The 15,021-nt window shown below is 47.1% G+C and overlaps 1 protein-coding gene across 1 annotated transcript; it reads left to right on the top strand.

The window, feature by feature from the left end:
- The first annotated feature begins 9,656 nt into the window (after positions 1-9,656).
- LOC123502648 lies at positions 9,657-10,912 on the top strand. The gene is made up of 2 exons (XM_045251813.1): positions 9,657-9,914; positions 10,040-10,912. Exons 1-2 carry the CDS (start codon positions 9,657-9,659, stop codon positions 10,910-10,912), a joined length of 1,131 nt encoding a protein of 376 aa, XP_045107748.1.
- Positions 10,913-15,021: the final 4,109 nt, after the last annotated feature.

The following is a 15,021-nucleotide window of genomic DNA, read 5'->3' as shown; positions in this document are numbered from 1 at the left end:
GGGAGTGGGGGGGAAAGGCTATTGTTTGGAATGTGTCAGCTGTTCCATAAATGTAGTTCTCATTGTAGCTGTCTGTGTGTCACTTGCATAAGACTGCATTTTTTAATGTAGTCTAATCATATATCTGGGTGGGTTGAGTTTTGCTGCCTGTTGAATGCCTTTTTGACTTAGGCAAGTTTTGTTGTTATAAGTCCAACTAGGGACTCATGTTTGAGAGCAGTTCTATGTTCATTTTTAATTAATTTCAGCTGACTGAAGATCCGTTCTGCCGCAGCATTTGAAAATAGAAATGAGAGCAAGATACACAGAATTTTGATTATATTTGGAAATTTGGGTGCCCCAGTGGAAATTTTTGCTTTAAAAACTCCCAAAACCCTCTAAACTCCATAGTACTATCTCGACCTTCAATAACAGCCTGCTGCCTCCACTCAAGGTCTGCTGATGCATATATGATTGATAGATTTATTGTTGAATTAATAAATAATTAAAACAAAGGAGGAGGATGGGCCTTGCCACCCACCCCCTGGGCAAAGAGGTTTAAAGTATTAAAAATCTAACACTAGACAGTATACACAACAAGAATACAAGTATTTCAATAAATAAATACACATATTACACACTTTATTGCCTAAACATCCTACAGTCTGGGGGCAAACTGAGGATATTGCTGCATATAGGCATATTGTTATTTGTAATTCTTTAAAATTTTTGATATTCTTATTTTATTGGCAATTCCTTGTGATTTCCTTAAATTTCCTTAAATTTACCATTTCCCTAAACGCATCCTTGTCAACACCAAAATTTCTGAGGACAATTTCCTTGAATGTGGAAACACTGCCTCCGTGACACGTGATCTATAGACCCCACAAATCGCAGAGGACCCGCAATGCCCTGCCAATGTAAACAACCACAAGAAGAAGAAGAGGAAGACTGGGGAATACCACTCGCTGGACTCTGTTTCTGACGTGATTCTGAGTTTTGCAAACCGTCAGTAAGCCAATAAAAGGCGCGCCGCAAAAAAAAAAAAAAAAAAGAAAAAACTTTAAAAAGACAATAAAGCGAGTACATTAAGACTACATGTAATCGTTTTATGTATTAGTGAGATGGATGGATTTTAAAATAAGGCGCCGCAACGGCTCAGGTGATTTGGCGCCGCAACGGCTCAGGTGATTTGGCGCCGCTTCAATAATTAAAAAAAACTATATAAAAACAGTTATAAACAATATAGTATCTAAAAAAAAAAAAAAAAAGACAATTAAACTAACTAATATATTAAAATGCATACAATAAAATAAGAATAAAATTCAAAGCTTTGGGAGAAGGCCAGCTTCTCCCAAAAACCTGAAAACGTCATGGCCCTGGGCCAGACACTCTGGTCCAAGGACCTTTGAGACATAATAGACACCGGTATCCCTACCGCGATAGCGGTAGAGGTAGCGGTGTCGTAACTCGATCAAACTAGGGCACTCTATCAAAAGGTGACGCACGGTGAGCAGCACCAAGCAGTCATCACAGTAAGGTTGAGGGTCCCTGGTCAGGAGGTACCTTTGTGTAAGGTACGTGTGACCTATACGAAGTCGCGCCAATAAAGTCTGTGCACGGCGATCCCGGGCATGGGTGTAAGTCCACTGAGGGAGTGTGGAAGTAGTAATCTCTCCCATTTTCGAGGTTGCGACCCCCGTTAGCCATCTACTCTGCCAAATTGCTGTAATTGCCACACGAATTGCATGAAAAACATCTCGATACGGAACAGGGGAATGAGATGGAGCGCGACTTGCTGCCTCTTTAGCGAGTCGGTCTGCGTGTTTATTCCCTGGAACACCTACGTGACCAGGGACCCAACAGAACCCAACACGATATCCTCGTTTGGTAAAAAGAAATAGCCACTCCAGAGCTGATAAAACCGAAGGGTTAAGGAAGACAGTGCAATAGAGAGCAGTAAGAGCACTGCGACAGTCACTAAAAATTGTAAAAGACGAAACCGGGAGAGTAAAAATAATCTGTAAAGCTAGGACTATGGCAGACAGCTCCGCAGTAAAGACGGAGTCTACCGAAGGAAGGCTGCCAGACCGATAAAAAGAGGGGAAAACCACACTAAACCCAACGTCTGCGTCGGATATGGAAGAATTAGTAAAAACGGGGATGTCATGAGAATGGATAAAAAAAGTGTTCTAAAAACCGTGTGTGGGACACAGCTGGCAGAAAATCCTTCTTGCCATCCATGGCAGGAGGACATATTAAAACAACCGGAAGCTGCCAAGAACCAACTCGTGGGAGCCGGAAAGAGTAGTCAGGAGTGGGGTCGATGGACAAATCCAACATGAGGTTTGCCACTCGAAGGCCAAAAGGTTTAGGTAGACTCGGTCGAGTGACATACCCCTGCGAACGCGAGTCCCGTAACATTGACCGACAAGGGACAGAATCGGGAAGACAGTGGGTGCGAAACCAACACCGGAGCATCGAAGACCAGAAACCAGCATCCACTAGAAGGCTGGGTATTGGAGATGTCCGAAATGCACCTGTAGCCAAGCGGATCCCAACATGAAACACGGGGTCAAGCGTGCGTAGTCGTGCATCCGTTTCGGATGAGTAGATCTCACAGCCGTATTCCAGCTTGGGAAGTATGAGTGTGCGGTGAAGCAGCAGCAACGTGTCCCTGTCCGCACCCCAAGAGGTGTGACTTAAAACCCGAAGTAGAGATAATGCCTGCTGACAAGACGCCTTAAGAGAACGGAAATGGGGAACCCAGGTGAGAAGGTTGTCAAATAAAAGGCCAAGATATCGAGTCGCCTCCACGTATGAGAGGCGTCTATTGGCAAGGTATAAATTCAGGTCTGGATGAACACCACGGTTGCGACAAAAATGCATGCCTACGGTCTTGGAGGTGGAGAATCGAAAACCGTTTATGTTGGCCCAACTGGACACCTTATTGATCGCCAGTTGAAGCTTGCGCTCAATCAGTGACATCTTAGCATCAGGAAATTAAATACATAAATCATCAACATATAAGGAGCTGTGAATGCCATCTGGGAGAGTATCAATAACACCATTTATGGTGACTGCGTGATAATGTAACACTAAGAATACTTCCCTGTGGAACACCATCATTTAGAGCATTTTTGGGGAGGGGACCAAAAATGTCCACAGGTCGGACACCTCTCCTGTTGAAGACCACAAATGCCTTGACACCTCCCTCAACTTTTTCTACATTAACTTCTGCAACATTCGCGGTCTTAGATCTAATTTTCAATCTGTGGAACACCACCTCTCCTCTACTAAATCTCATCTTCTTTTCCTCACTGAAACACAGCTGTCTGAGGCAACAGACACTAGCCCCTTCTCTGTTCCCTCCTACTTTCTCTATTCTCATTTTCATTCCAAAGCTGGATGTTGCGTCTATGTACGCAACGACTTAACTTGCTCTCGGGCCCACGCTCTTGAGTCTTCCGATTGTTCCACCATCTGGCTACGACTTAACAGTCACTCTCAAACTAAATTCATCTGTGTTGTTTATCTCTCCCCTAACTCTTCTGACTATAGTAATTTCTTCGACTACTTAACTTCTAAAGTGGAGCACATTCTGTCCCTCTACCCTGTCGCTGAGATTTCCATTCTTGAAGATTTCAATGTTCACCACCAGCTTTGGCTTTCCTCTCCCTTCACTGACCACCCTGGTGAACTAGCCTTCAACTTTGCTATCCTCCATGACCTAGAGCAACTGGTGCAGCACCCTACTCGTATTCCTGACCGTCTTGGAGACACGCCCAACATTCCTGATCTCTTCCTCACCTCTAACCCTTCTACTTATGCTCTCACCCTTTTATCTCCATTGGGCTCCTCCGATCACAATCTCATTTCTGTATCTTGTCCTATTTCTCCAATCCTTCCGCAGGATCCCCCAAAGCGAAGGTGCCTCTGGCGTTTTGCCTCTGCCAGTTGGGGGGACCTGAGGAGGTATTATGCTGATTTTCTCTGGAATGATTATTGCTTCCCTGTCAGAGACCCATCTCTTTGTGCTGAACACATAACAGATATGTTAGTATCTGGCATGGAGGCGTACATTCCTCATTCTTTTTCTCAACCTAAATCTTCTAAACCTTGGTTTAACTCAGCCTGTTCTCGTGCTATACATGATAGAGAGGTTGCCCACAAAAGGTACTTGAGCCTTCCATCTCCTGAATCTCATGCACTTTATATCTCTGCCCGGAATCATGCCAAGTCTGTTCTTCAACTTGCCAAACACTCTTTCATAAATAGGAAATGTCAAAATCTTTCAAACTCAAACTCTCCTCGTGACTTCTGGCATCAAGCCAAATCTTCTCAAATAACTTCACTTCTTCATCTTTCCCTCCTTTATTTCATCCTGATGGCACCTCTGCCATCTCTTCTGTCTCTAAAGCTGAACTCTTTTCTCAAACCTTTGCTCACAACTCCTCCTTGGACGATTCTGGGCTTGTCCCTCCCTCTCCTCCTCCCTTTGACTATTTCATGTCTACAATCAAAATTCTTCGTAATGATGTTTTCCATGTCCTTGCTGGCCTAAACCCTCGGAAGGCTTATGGACCTATTTTTCTCAAAAACTGTGCTTCTGTGCTTGCACCTTGCCTGGCCAAACTCTTCCAACTTTGTCTATCGACTTGTACCTTTGCTTCCTGCTGGAAGTTCGCCTACATTCAGCCTGTTCCTAAAAAGAGTGATCGTTCTAACCCCTCAAACTACTGTCCTATAGCCTTAATCTCTTGCTTGTCTAAAGTTTTTGAATCTATCCTGAATAGGAAGATTCTCAAACATCTGTCACTTCACAATCTTCTGTCTGATCGCCAGTATGGCTTCCGTCAAGGTCGCTCTACTGGTGATCTTCTGGCTTTCCCTACTGAGTCTTTGCCATCCTCTTTTAGAGATTTCGGTGAAACTTTTGCTGTTGCGTTAGACATATCAAAAGCTTTTGATAGAGTCTGGCATAAAGCTTTGATTTCAAAACTGCCCTCTTACGGCTTCTATCCTTCTCTCTGCAACTTTATCTCAAGTTTCCTTTCCGACCGCTCTATTGCTGCTGAGGTAGATGGCTACTGTTCCTCTCCTAAACCTATTAATAGTGGTGTTCCTCAGGGTTCTGTCCTGTCACCCACTCTCTTTCTATTATTCATTAATGACCTTCTTAACCAAACTTCTTGCCCTATCCACTCCTACGCTGATGATACCACCCTACATCTTTCCACGTTCTTTCAGCGACGTCCAACCCTTCAGGAAATTAACAGATCACGCGGGAACGCCACGGAACACCTGACTTCCGATCTTTCTAAAATTTCCGATTGGGGCAGAGAAAATCTAGTAGTTTTCAATGCCTCAAAAACTCAATTCCTCCATCTATCAACTCGACACAACCTTCCAGACAACTATCCACTCTTCTTCAATGACACTCAACTGTCTTCCTCTTCCACAATGAATATCCTCGGTCTGTCCTTTGCTCATAATCTTAACTGGAAACTTCACATCTCATCTCTTGCTAAAACAGCTTCTATGAAGTTAGGTGTTCTGAGGCGTCTCCGCCAGTTTTTCTCGCCCCTCCAACTGCTTACTCTGTATAAAGGCCTTATCCGTCCCTGTATGGAGTACTCTTCGCATGTTTTGGGGGGGTTCCAGTCACACAGCTTTGCTTGATAGGGTGGAATCGAAAGCTCTTCGTCTCATCAACTAATCTCCTCTGACTAACTGTCTTCACTCTTTCTCACCGCCGGAATGTTGGATCCCTTTCTATATTTTATCGCTACTTTCATGGTAACTGTTCTACTGATCTTGCTAACTGCATGCCTCCCCTCCTCCTTGGGGGGGTTCCAGTCACACAGCTTTGCTTGATAGGGTGGAATCGAAAGCTCTTCGTCTCATTAACTCCCTTCCTCTGACTAACTGTCTTCACTCTCTTTCTCACCGCCAAAATGTTGCATCCCTTTCTATATTTTATCGGTATTGCTGATCTTGCTAACTGCATGCCTCCCCTCCTCCTGCGGCCACGCTGCACAAGGCTTTCTTCTTCCTCTCATCTCTATTCTGTCCAACTCTCTAATGCAAGAGTTAACCAGTACGCTCAAACATTCATCCCTTTCACTGGTAAACTTTGGAATTCCCTTCCTGCATCTGTATTTCCAAATTCCTACAACTTGTCTTCTCTTAATAGGGAGGTATCGAGGCATTTGCTCCCCTAATTCTGGCTGACGGTTTTGGCACTTTTTCTACTCTTTGGAGAGCCAGCGCTCAAGTGGGCTTTTTCTAACTTTCTTTTTTTTGCCCTTGGCTAGCCCTCTTCCCAGAGTAAAAAAAAAAAAAAAAAAAATTAGCCTCAGAAAGAACACTCCCCACTCGAACCCGTAAAAAACGTCTGGACAAAAACTGCTGGATAAAAAGAGGAAGGTGGCCATGAAGGCCCAAATTAAACAAAGACTGTAAAATGCCATGACACCAAGAAGTGTCGTAGGCCTTCTCCAGGTCAAAAAACACTGTTACTTGATGGTTGTGATTAGTGAAGGCCTCACAAATAAAAGACTCTAGGGATAAAAGAGCATCAGTAGTAGACCTCATCTTTCGGAAGCTGTACTGAACCAATGACAAGTACTTCCCCCTCTCAAAGTACCACATGAGTCTTACATTTACCATCTTTTCTAACACTTTACAAATGCAGGATGTCAAAGATATAGGACGGTAATTCGTAGCCTGGTTATTATCTTTCCCAGGCTTCGGTAATGGGAGAACCACTGCCACAGCCCAAGAAGATGGAATGTCACCGGTATGCCAAATCATATTATAAAGATTTGATAAAAAGTTAAAAGTACTGTCAGACATGTGGCGCAAGAAGGCATAAGGAATGTCGTCTGGACCAGGAGAAGAGTCATGACACTGAGACAAAGCAGTCCGCAACTCGGAAGCAGAGGAAGGGAAATTATAAGATTCTCCTCCAGCAGAAGAAAAATTTATGCCGAGAGATTTCATTCTCTGGCGGTGAAGTACGCCCGGGGCTGCAGGATGCCTCCGGGAAACACTGGCAAAGTGCTCCGCGAAGAGGTCGGCGACAGTCCTAGGGTCTGCCACTGTTCGCACAGCAGACAACAAAACTGGTGGGGGAGGATCAGAATACTTCCCAGCAATTCGGCGGACTTTGGTAAAGACATCCGTAAGAGGGGTGTGGGCATGAATGGAAGACACATAAGCTTTCCAAGAGGCTCTTTGTGCCTCTTTCAAAACGCGGCAGAACCGAGCTCGGCAGCGCCGAAAAGCTTCCAGGCACTGCGGGTCCCAACGATGTCGCCGGAGACGAGAGAAAGCCGGCCTTTTCTCTTGCACAGCTTTAGTGCATGCTGCGTTCCACCAAGGAACGGGACGCTTAGTAAAGCGACCGGACGTCCTAGGGATTGTTTGAAGCGCTGCTGAATGTAAAAATCGGTAAAATAATCAACAGCCTCACCACAAGTAGAAAAGTCAGCCAACGGACGGATAAAAGAGCTAAGGTCTGTGAATCGAGGACAATCTGCCTTGTCTAAATTCCAGCGTGGGGACTGTGGCTCAGAGTTCACAGATTTCAATAAAATAGGAAAGTGGTCACTACCGTGTAAATCCAGTAGGACCCGCCAATTAAAATCAAGAAAGAATTAGATGTACAAATAGAAAGATCGATAGCTGTAAAAGTCCCAGTAGGACTATGGAAATGTGTGAAATCCCAAGATTTTAAAATCTCTAATCCCAGGCCGTCAAGTTCATCCCTGGATACAGGAACCCGAGGAGGGAGATATAAAGTGCAAATAGTGTAGGATCGTCCCATAAAAACCTTAACAGCAACCACCTGAAGGGGAGAGTTGAGTTGCAAGGAAACAACAGGTATGTCTTGACGGACTAGGATAGCTGTGCCACCGTCGTGGCCCTGGTCAGGGAAAGGAGTGCTAAAAAAGGCACGATAGCCAGGAGGACTAGATTAAGTACTATCACATAGCATAGTCTCTTATAAAGCTACCGAGGCTGGAGAGAACTCCGACAATAAAGTTCGGAGCTACCCCCACGAGGCGCGAAGGCCTCTACAGTTCCACTGTAGAAGCTTGAAGATGACTATTTAGGTGCAGTGGACGGCCGAGCCTTTTGAATGGGCTGCCCGTGGCTCGCCTGACTAGAAATAATCAACCGACGAGAAGATACCGGGAGTTGAGATGTACCGGGTCGTTGGACCGCAGCCTTTCGGCCTACCGTTGAGTGATGCGAACCATCATCACTCCTACCGGTCATCGGAAGACGATAGTCAGGATGGACTGATAGAGTGGGTCCACGATGGACGGCTGTGACACTATCATCGGACGTCTCCATGCTAAGACCGTCCTCGTCACAAGAAGCCCGATCTGAGACGGAGGGCGTCACAGGAGGCTGAGTAGAAACAACTGGAGCTACCATTGCAGAGCGGTCCTTGTAGGTCTCACGGTCACGTGCACCGAGAGAAACCTTAGATTGTTTAGGCTGAGCTAAATCTATCGACTCCGCAGAGCCGCGGTGCCGCTTGGTCAGGCCCTTCAAAGGCTTTGGCGATACAGGTGGCAAATGGACATCTATTACATGGGTTACTTTGGTCAAATCCGTATTGTTTTCGTCACTTCTAAGAGATGACTCAACCGAGTCATTGGACAAAACGGCCAACCTATTAGACAGATGAACAGGACCACCCGCCCCAACAAAGCGAGAGGAAGCAGGACTTGTCTTCGGACCGGCAGACTCAGCTGAAGAGCGAGCGGCCAAAGAAGCATAGGATGTCGCACCAGTACCGTCCTTCTGGCGGTACAGGAGTTCGCGGCGGGCACTACCAAGGCAGATGAACTGCGAGTTAGCAAGCTGTAAAATGTCCTGCTCCAGGGAGATACCTGGGGCATTGCCTGGAACGTACCTGGTGAGCGTCACGGCAATGAAAGCAATAAGCAGCAGCATTGCAATGCTCTTCAGAATGTGAATCTAGTGCAGAGCAATTACCACATCGAGCAGCTTCCTTACAGGAGCTTTTGCCGTGACCGTACGAATAATATGAGAAACACTGAAGAGGGTGAGAAACAAAACGCCTATCACTAAGATTAATAGGCCCGACATTATCACGGTCAGGGAGGGTGGACCCAAAAAAGGTGAGAAGGACAAGGTTGGAGGAGGTCATCATCTTAGTCACCTTCTGGACTAAGGAAGGACACATAGCCAGTATTTTCTCGTCAGGAAAATCATAAAGATCCTGACTGTACACATAACCATTACTGTAATTAAAGGTGGAATGTGTAGTATCGGTCTCGAGCTCGAGACTGTTCCGTTACTGATGTGTATCACCACTTTTGCTGAGGAGTCAGTCCTGTCTGGCCCTCGCTAGTAAACGCACCTTCTGGCCACCCAGTGTCTCTATTCCCTTGTCCTCGTTGAACTGAGTTACCACACTGGCGACGAGAAATTCTCACGCACTGAGACACTTAAGTTTGCTTTCAAGGAACTAAGAGCAAGTCCTGACCGGAGTTATAGCAGCGACTTGGGGCCGCCTTGAGGCGTTCGACAAGGACCTAACAGACTGGGCTGCATACTGTGAAGTGGTTGAACAGTACTTCGAGGCGAATGAAATCACTTCTCCAGCTAAGAAAACTGCAGTTCTTCTATGCTCCATGGGTGCCGCAGCTTACATGGATTTGAAGAATGCTGTTGCACCTAAGCTACCGAAAGAGCTCAAGTTTGACGAAATCACCAAAACACTGGAGAAGCTGTACGAACCATCGACAACCATCAGTATGGAAAGGTTCAGGTTCAACAATCTTTCACAGCAAGCCAACCAACGAGTCATCGAATTCGTGTCCGCGCTCAGGCGACAGGCAACCAAATGCAGTTTTGGTGGCTTCTTGGATGAGGCATTAAGGGATCGTTTCGTGTGTGGAATACGCGACACAAATACCCAGAAGAAGCACAGAAGATTGCTCTCAGCATGGAGACGGCAGAACGTGGTGCTTCGGAGCTTCACACCACTCTTCCGTCTACTTTGACGGTTAATAAGGTGTCATCAACCCAGTCAGCGGCGCAGGCAGTGTGCTACTGTTGTGGGGAGGTAGGACACATCCGCCCTGCGTGCAAGCACAAGAATGAAACGTGTGAGGGATGCGGCAAACGTGGTCACCTGCGACTCGTTTGCAGGACTACTCGGAAGAAGTCGGCGCCAATAGACTCGAATCGAGTAGTGAACAGTCACGTTTCTAAGAATGTGAAATACGTGGTCGAGAGTGAGAGTGACCTTGAAGAATTGTACCACGTGCATGGTGATAATGAGCCCTTGGTAATAAACGTTACCTTAGATGGTGCCCCTATGTCAATGGAAGTGGATACTGGCTCAGCACGTTCGATCATTAGTGAATCCACGTACCAAAGACTATGGCCACGTGGTAAAGGTCCCGTGCTTCGCTCTTCAAAGGTGGTGTTGCGTACGTACACGGGTGAAAAGGTACGTCCTAAAGGTTCAGTTAATGTGGAAGTGGTTCAGGGAGGAAAGAAAAGTAGCCTTCCCCTTGTTGTGGTACCAGGGAACGGCCCGGCCTTAGTGGGTCGTGATTGGCTTCCTCACATCAATGTACCATGGCCTTACAGCGCTGTGAACAATGTTGCTACAGAGGAAGAATTTTCACACCTGTTCAAAGATGAGCTCGGGACGCTAAAGGATGTTGAAGTAAGTCTAAGCATGCAGGCAGGTTGTCAGCCAAGGTTTTTTAAGCCTCGCTCGCTGCCTTACGCGATGCGCGCCAAAGTAGAGGCCGAACTCGAGCGTCTTGTAGCAACCGGAGTGCTCTCACCAATCAAGTCTTCAAAATGGGCAACACCCATTGTGCCAGTTATGAAAAAGACAATGATGTGCGGCTGTGCGGCGACTACAAGTTGACAGTAAACAAGGCTATTTTGCCTGACGTTTACCCTCTACCTACTCCGGAAGATCTATTCAGTTCACTCAGAGGAGGAATTATCTTCACAAAGTTAGATCTCAGCCACGCCTACAATCAGTTGGTTCTTAACGACGAGGCAAAGCAGTACCTGACTATCAACACTCACAAAGGGTTGTTCCGCTGTAACAGGTTAAGTTTTGGTATAAGTGCAGCAGTAGCAATTTTTCAAAGGGAGATGGAAAACTTGTTCAGAGGACTTTCAGGGGTGGCAGTATATCTAGATGATATACTTGTCACTGGTGAGTCGGCAGAGCAACACGACTCTAATCTACGTTCAGTACTACAGAAGTTGTCAGAGTCCGGTTTGCGACTGAAGAGAGAGAAGTGTCACTTCCGGCTACCAGAAGTCAGGTATTTGGGGTTTCGTGTATCGGCTGAAGGCTTACAAGTATTGGACGACCGTGTGCGGGTAATCACAGACATGAGCGCCCCTACGAGTGTTACGGAGCTACAGTCGTTCCTCGGACTAGTTACCTACTACAACCAGTTCATTCCACATCTGTCAACGGTACTGGAACCTCTCCATATGCTACTACGAAAAGGGCAAGCCTGGGTGTGGGGTGAACAACAAGAGGAAGCCGTGAACAAGGTTAAAGAGATGTTAAGATCCACGCCTGTACTGGTTCACTACGACCCTTCTCTGCCCTTGCTACTTACTGTGGATTCCTCATCATTCGGACTAGGGTGCGTTCTAGCCCATGTCATGAAAGATGGTACTCACAGGCCAATAGCTTTCAAGTCCCGTAAGCTGACTTCTGCGGAGAGAAACTACTCGCAGCTGGATAAGGAGGCTCTGGCAGTCCTTTACGGGGTCAAGAAATTTCATAAGTACCTTTTTGGCAGGTTTTTTGTCATACATACTGACCATAAGCCCTTGATCACCTTGTTAGGTGAAGGGAAGGCTATTCCAGCTATCGCTTCACCGCGCCTTCACAGATGGGCGATTACCTTGTCAGCTTACAGATACTCATTAAAGTATACACCTGGTAAGCTGATAGCTCACGCTGATGCCTTAAGCCGTCTCCCGTATGCTGACAGCCCAGGAGAAGACTCTCCTTGCCCCGAAACTGTTCTGGCCATGGAAACACTGGATCGCTCACTAGTACCTGTGGAGCAAGTGAAGACAGGCACGGATCAAGACCCAGTTTTGAGCAAGGTAAAGTTGTGGCTGAGAGAAGGCTGGCCGTCTCAGCCACCGTCACCAGATCTGGCTCCATTTTTCAACAGACAGCGTGAACTAAGTCTTGAAGGAGGCGTGATCCTGTGGGGTTCAAGAGTAGTAATTCCCCATTCTTACCGGGAGGAACTCTTGGACGAACTGCACGAAGGTCATCCGGGCTCTACACGCATGAAGGCTCTGAGCAGAAGTTATGTCTGGTGGCCTAATTTAGACAAGGACAAAGAAAGCAAAGTGGCACGGTGTTTTTCATGTCAACAGGAAGCTCAGAGTCCAGCTCCTCTGCATCCTTGGGAGTTTCCTCCAAAGCCAGGGTACAGAGTCCATATGGATTTTGCTGGCCCGGTATTGGGCAGGATGCTACTAGTTATTGTTGACTCCTACTCCAAATGGATAGAGGTGCACGACATGAAGAAAATCACCGCCCAGGCAACTATTGAGAAGTGTCGTCAGACTTTTTCCATCCATGGCCTCCCGCATACTGTAGTAACTGATAATGGTCCTACATTTATCAGCAGTGCTTTTGAATCTTTCCTACAAGCAAATGGTGTAAGGTTAGTGCATTCCTTCCCATACCATGCTGCGTCTAACGCTACTTTACGGGAAAAGTTATCGAGATTTCTTTTCCGCTACCGCATCACCCCTCACACAACTACCGGTCAAACACCTGCTGAACTACTCATGGGTCGCCTGCCTCATTCAAGGTTGTCGCTGTTCGTCCGGATCTGTCAGAGAGAGTCATTATGAAGCAATCGCGCCAGGTTCACGACCACGACAGGCGATGCAGAGCGAGGATTGTAACAGTTGGGGATAACGTATTTGTTAAAAACTTTCCTAACTTAATTCCTCGCTGGATTCCAGGTGTGGTGATGGAGCAGCTAAGTCCTCTCTCCTTCAGGGTACAGCTCCAGACGGGACGTGTGGTGCAACGCCATTTGGATCATGTTAGACAACGCTTAGCAGACGTTCCGGATGACTACCCTCGCCCAGTGGAAGACGGAGACGGACGCCACGACGATGACCACACGGGGTTGTCGATGACGGAGAAGGCAATGATTCAACCAGATGGCATGGGCGAGATCTTACCGAATCCAGTTTTCTCGCGGGAGGTTAGCGTATCACGACCCGCAGAGGAACAGAAGCCAGCAACCGAGGAGGAAGCGCCTGATGAAGCTGGTGCTGCTGCTACGCCCGTGATCGAGGCAGAGACAGGGGCTTCGCCGCGCACAGGCTCACCGCAGCCGCGCAGGTCGGGTCGGACGACAAAGGGTGTACCTCCGCTTAGATTAGGGTATTAACATTGTACTAGAGATAGCTTGGGTAATGTTCTGTTAATCTCTTGTTTAATCTTGAGTGTGGGGGGATGTAGTATCGGTCTCGAGCTCGAGACTGTTCCGTTACTGATGTGTATCACCACTTTTGCTGAGGAGTCAGTCCTGTCTGGTCCTCGCTAGTAAACGCACCTTCTGGCCACCCAGTGTCTCTATTCCCTTGTCCTCGTTGAGCTGAGTTACCACAGAATGTGCCTTAATAGTCTCAAATATGCTGTCAGAAGGACATGGTAGATGTTGCAACATCCTTGCCTGCATGATATCTTTCGCTCGCACGAGCACCCCCTTCCCGTATTTCTTGAGGTTTCCCTCAAGAATCGTGCCAATCTCTTTGGACAAGTACCGGGAGGTGTGGATGAAATTCCCACGCCCATTTCTGTAGTAGGCCAGAAACCAACGTGGAGACGGGATCTGGCGGACTTCCGCAACTGAATTCTCTGAATAGTGGCCGAAAAGATTTGGGATGTAGTACGTGTCACTGTCCGAAATATTGCGAGAGTAGAGAAGTTCTGTCTTAAAGCCAGAGCCAGCAAGGGACAGGGATGCTACATGTTCATAAGCCAGACGGGCTTCATCACATGACAGAAAAGTTACATAGCAGCGGTTAGAAGGAAAGTCCTTATCATAAAAAAGTCGAATGCGAAAAACCGTGCCATACATCTTGAGAAGTGAGTGCAAGGCGTGATAAGAAAATGACGGGTTAACATTTACCATCATAAGGAAGTCATATGCAGCAGAAATACGTCCCTCAGAAGAACTCCCAGAACAAGAGACTGATGCGAGAGGCTCTTGTGAAGGGAAATCCTCCTTCCCACTCAGACCTGAAGATGACGTCTCGTGGGGCAGGTCAGCCACCTCACGAGAAACTGACAGTTTTTTTGTGTTTAACCATATATATAAAGTTACACAAAATATTTGCTCCAGGGGCAAGGGAAACAACCTACTGGGACTACAATGGGAGGGAGCGCTGGCTGCCGTGGACGGGGTACCTCGTCTCCATGCGGACCAATCGTTTTTAAAAAAAGGCCCCACATGCTACGAATCTATGTCTACGACAGAGCTGAGACCACCCTCCCAAAGCATCCCAGCCTGGACACCCAACCATCCAGCACAGGACGGCCCCTACTGGGCGATCCCTCCGCGGGTGGCTCCGCTGTCCACTGGCAGCCTACGTAGAAACCATTTAGTCTGGCCCCTCACTGGCGACCTTACTAGCATGGGTAGCCCTCTCCCCCTCGAAAGGGCAGAGCAGGGGCCTAAGCCCCCTCTAGCCTAGCTCGCCAGGTCACAGGAGCACGCATGTTCCCCCACCACGACAAGGCGGTTCCCATGTGGGGGGTGGTGTTAAAGCGACCGGACGTTCTAGGGATTGTCTGAAGCGCTACTGAATGTAAAAAAAGTTGGTAAAATAATCAACAGCCTCAGCACAAGTAGAAAAGTCAGCCAATGGACGGATAAAAGAGCTAAGGTCTGTGAATTGAGGCATATCTGCCTTGTCTAAAACCCAGCGTAGGGGCCGGGACTGTGGAATAGGAAAATG

The sequence above is a fragment of the Portunus trituberculatus genome, chromosome 12 (assembly GCF_017591435.1).
Source record: "Portunus trituberculatus isolate SZX2019 chromosome 12, ASM1759143v1, whole genome shotgun sequence".
In the NCBI taxonomy this organism is placed as follows: domain Eukaryota; kingdom Metazoa; phylum Arthropoda; class Malacostraca; order Decapoda; family Portunidae; genus Portunus; species Portunus trituberculatus.
This window is presented reverse-complemented; position numbering and strand designations above follow the sequence as displayed.

Coding starts and splice junctions, on each gene's coding strand:
- LOC123502648 (XM_045251813.1), top strand. CDS start 9,657: ATGGGTGCCGCAGCTTACATGGATTTGAAGAATGCTGTTGCACCTAAG. Junction 9,915..10,039: donor AGGCATTAAGGGATCGTTTC/GTGTGTGGAATA, acceptor ACGGTTAATAAG/GTGTCATCAACCCAGTCAGC.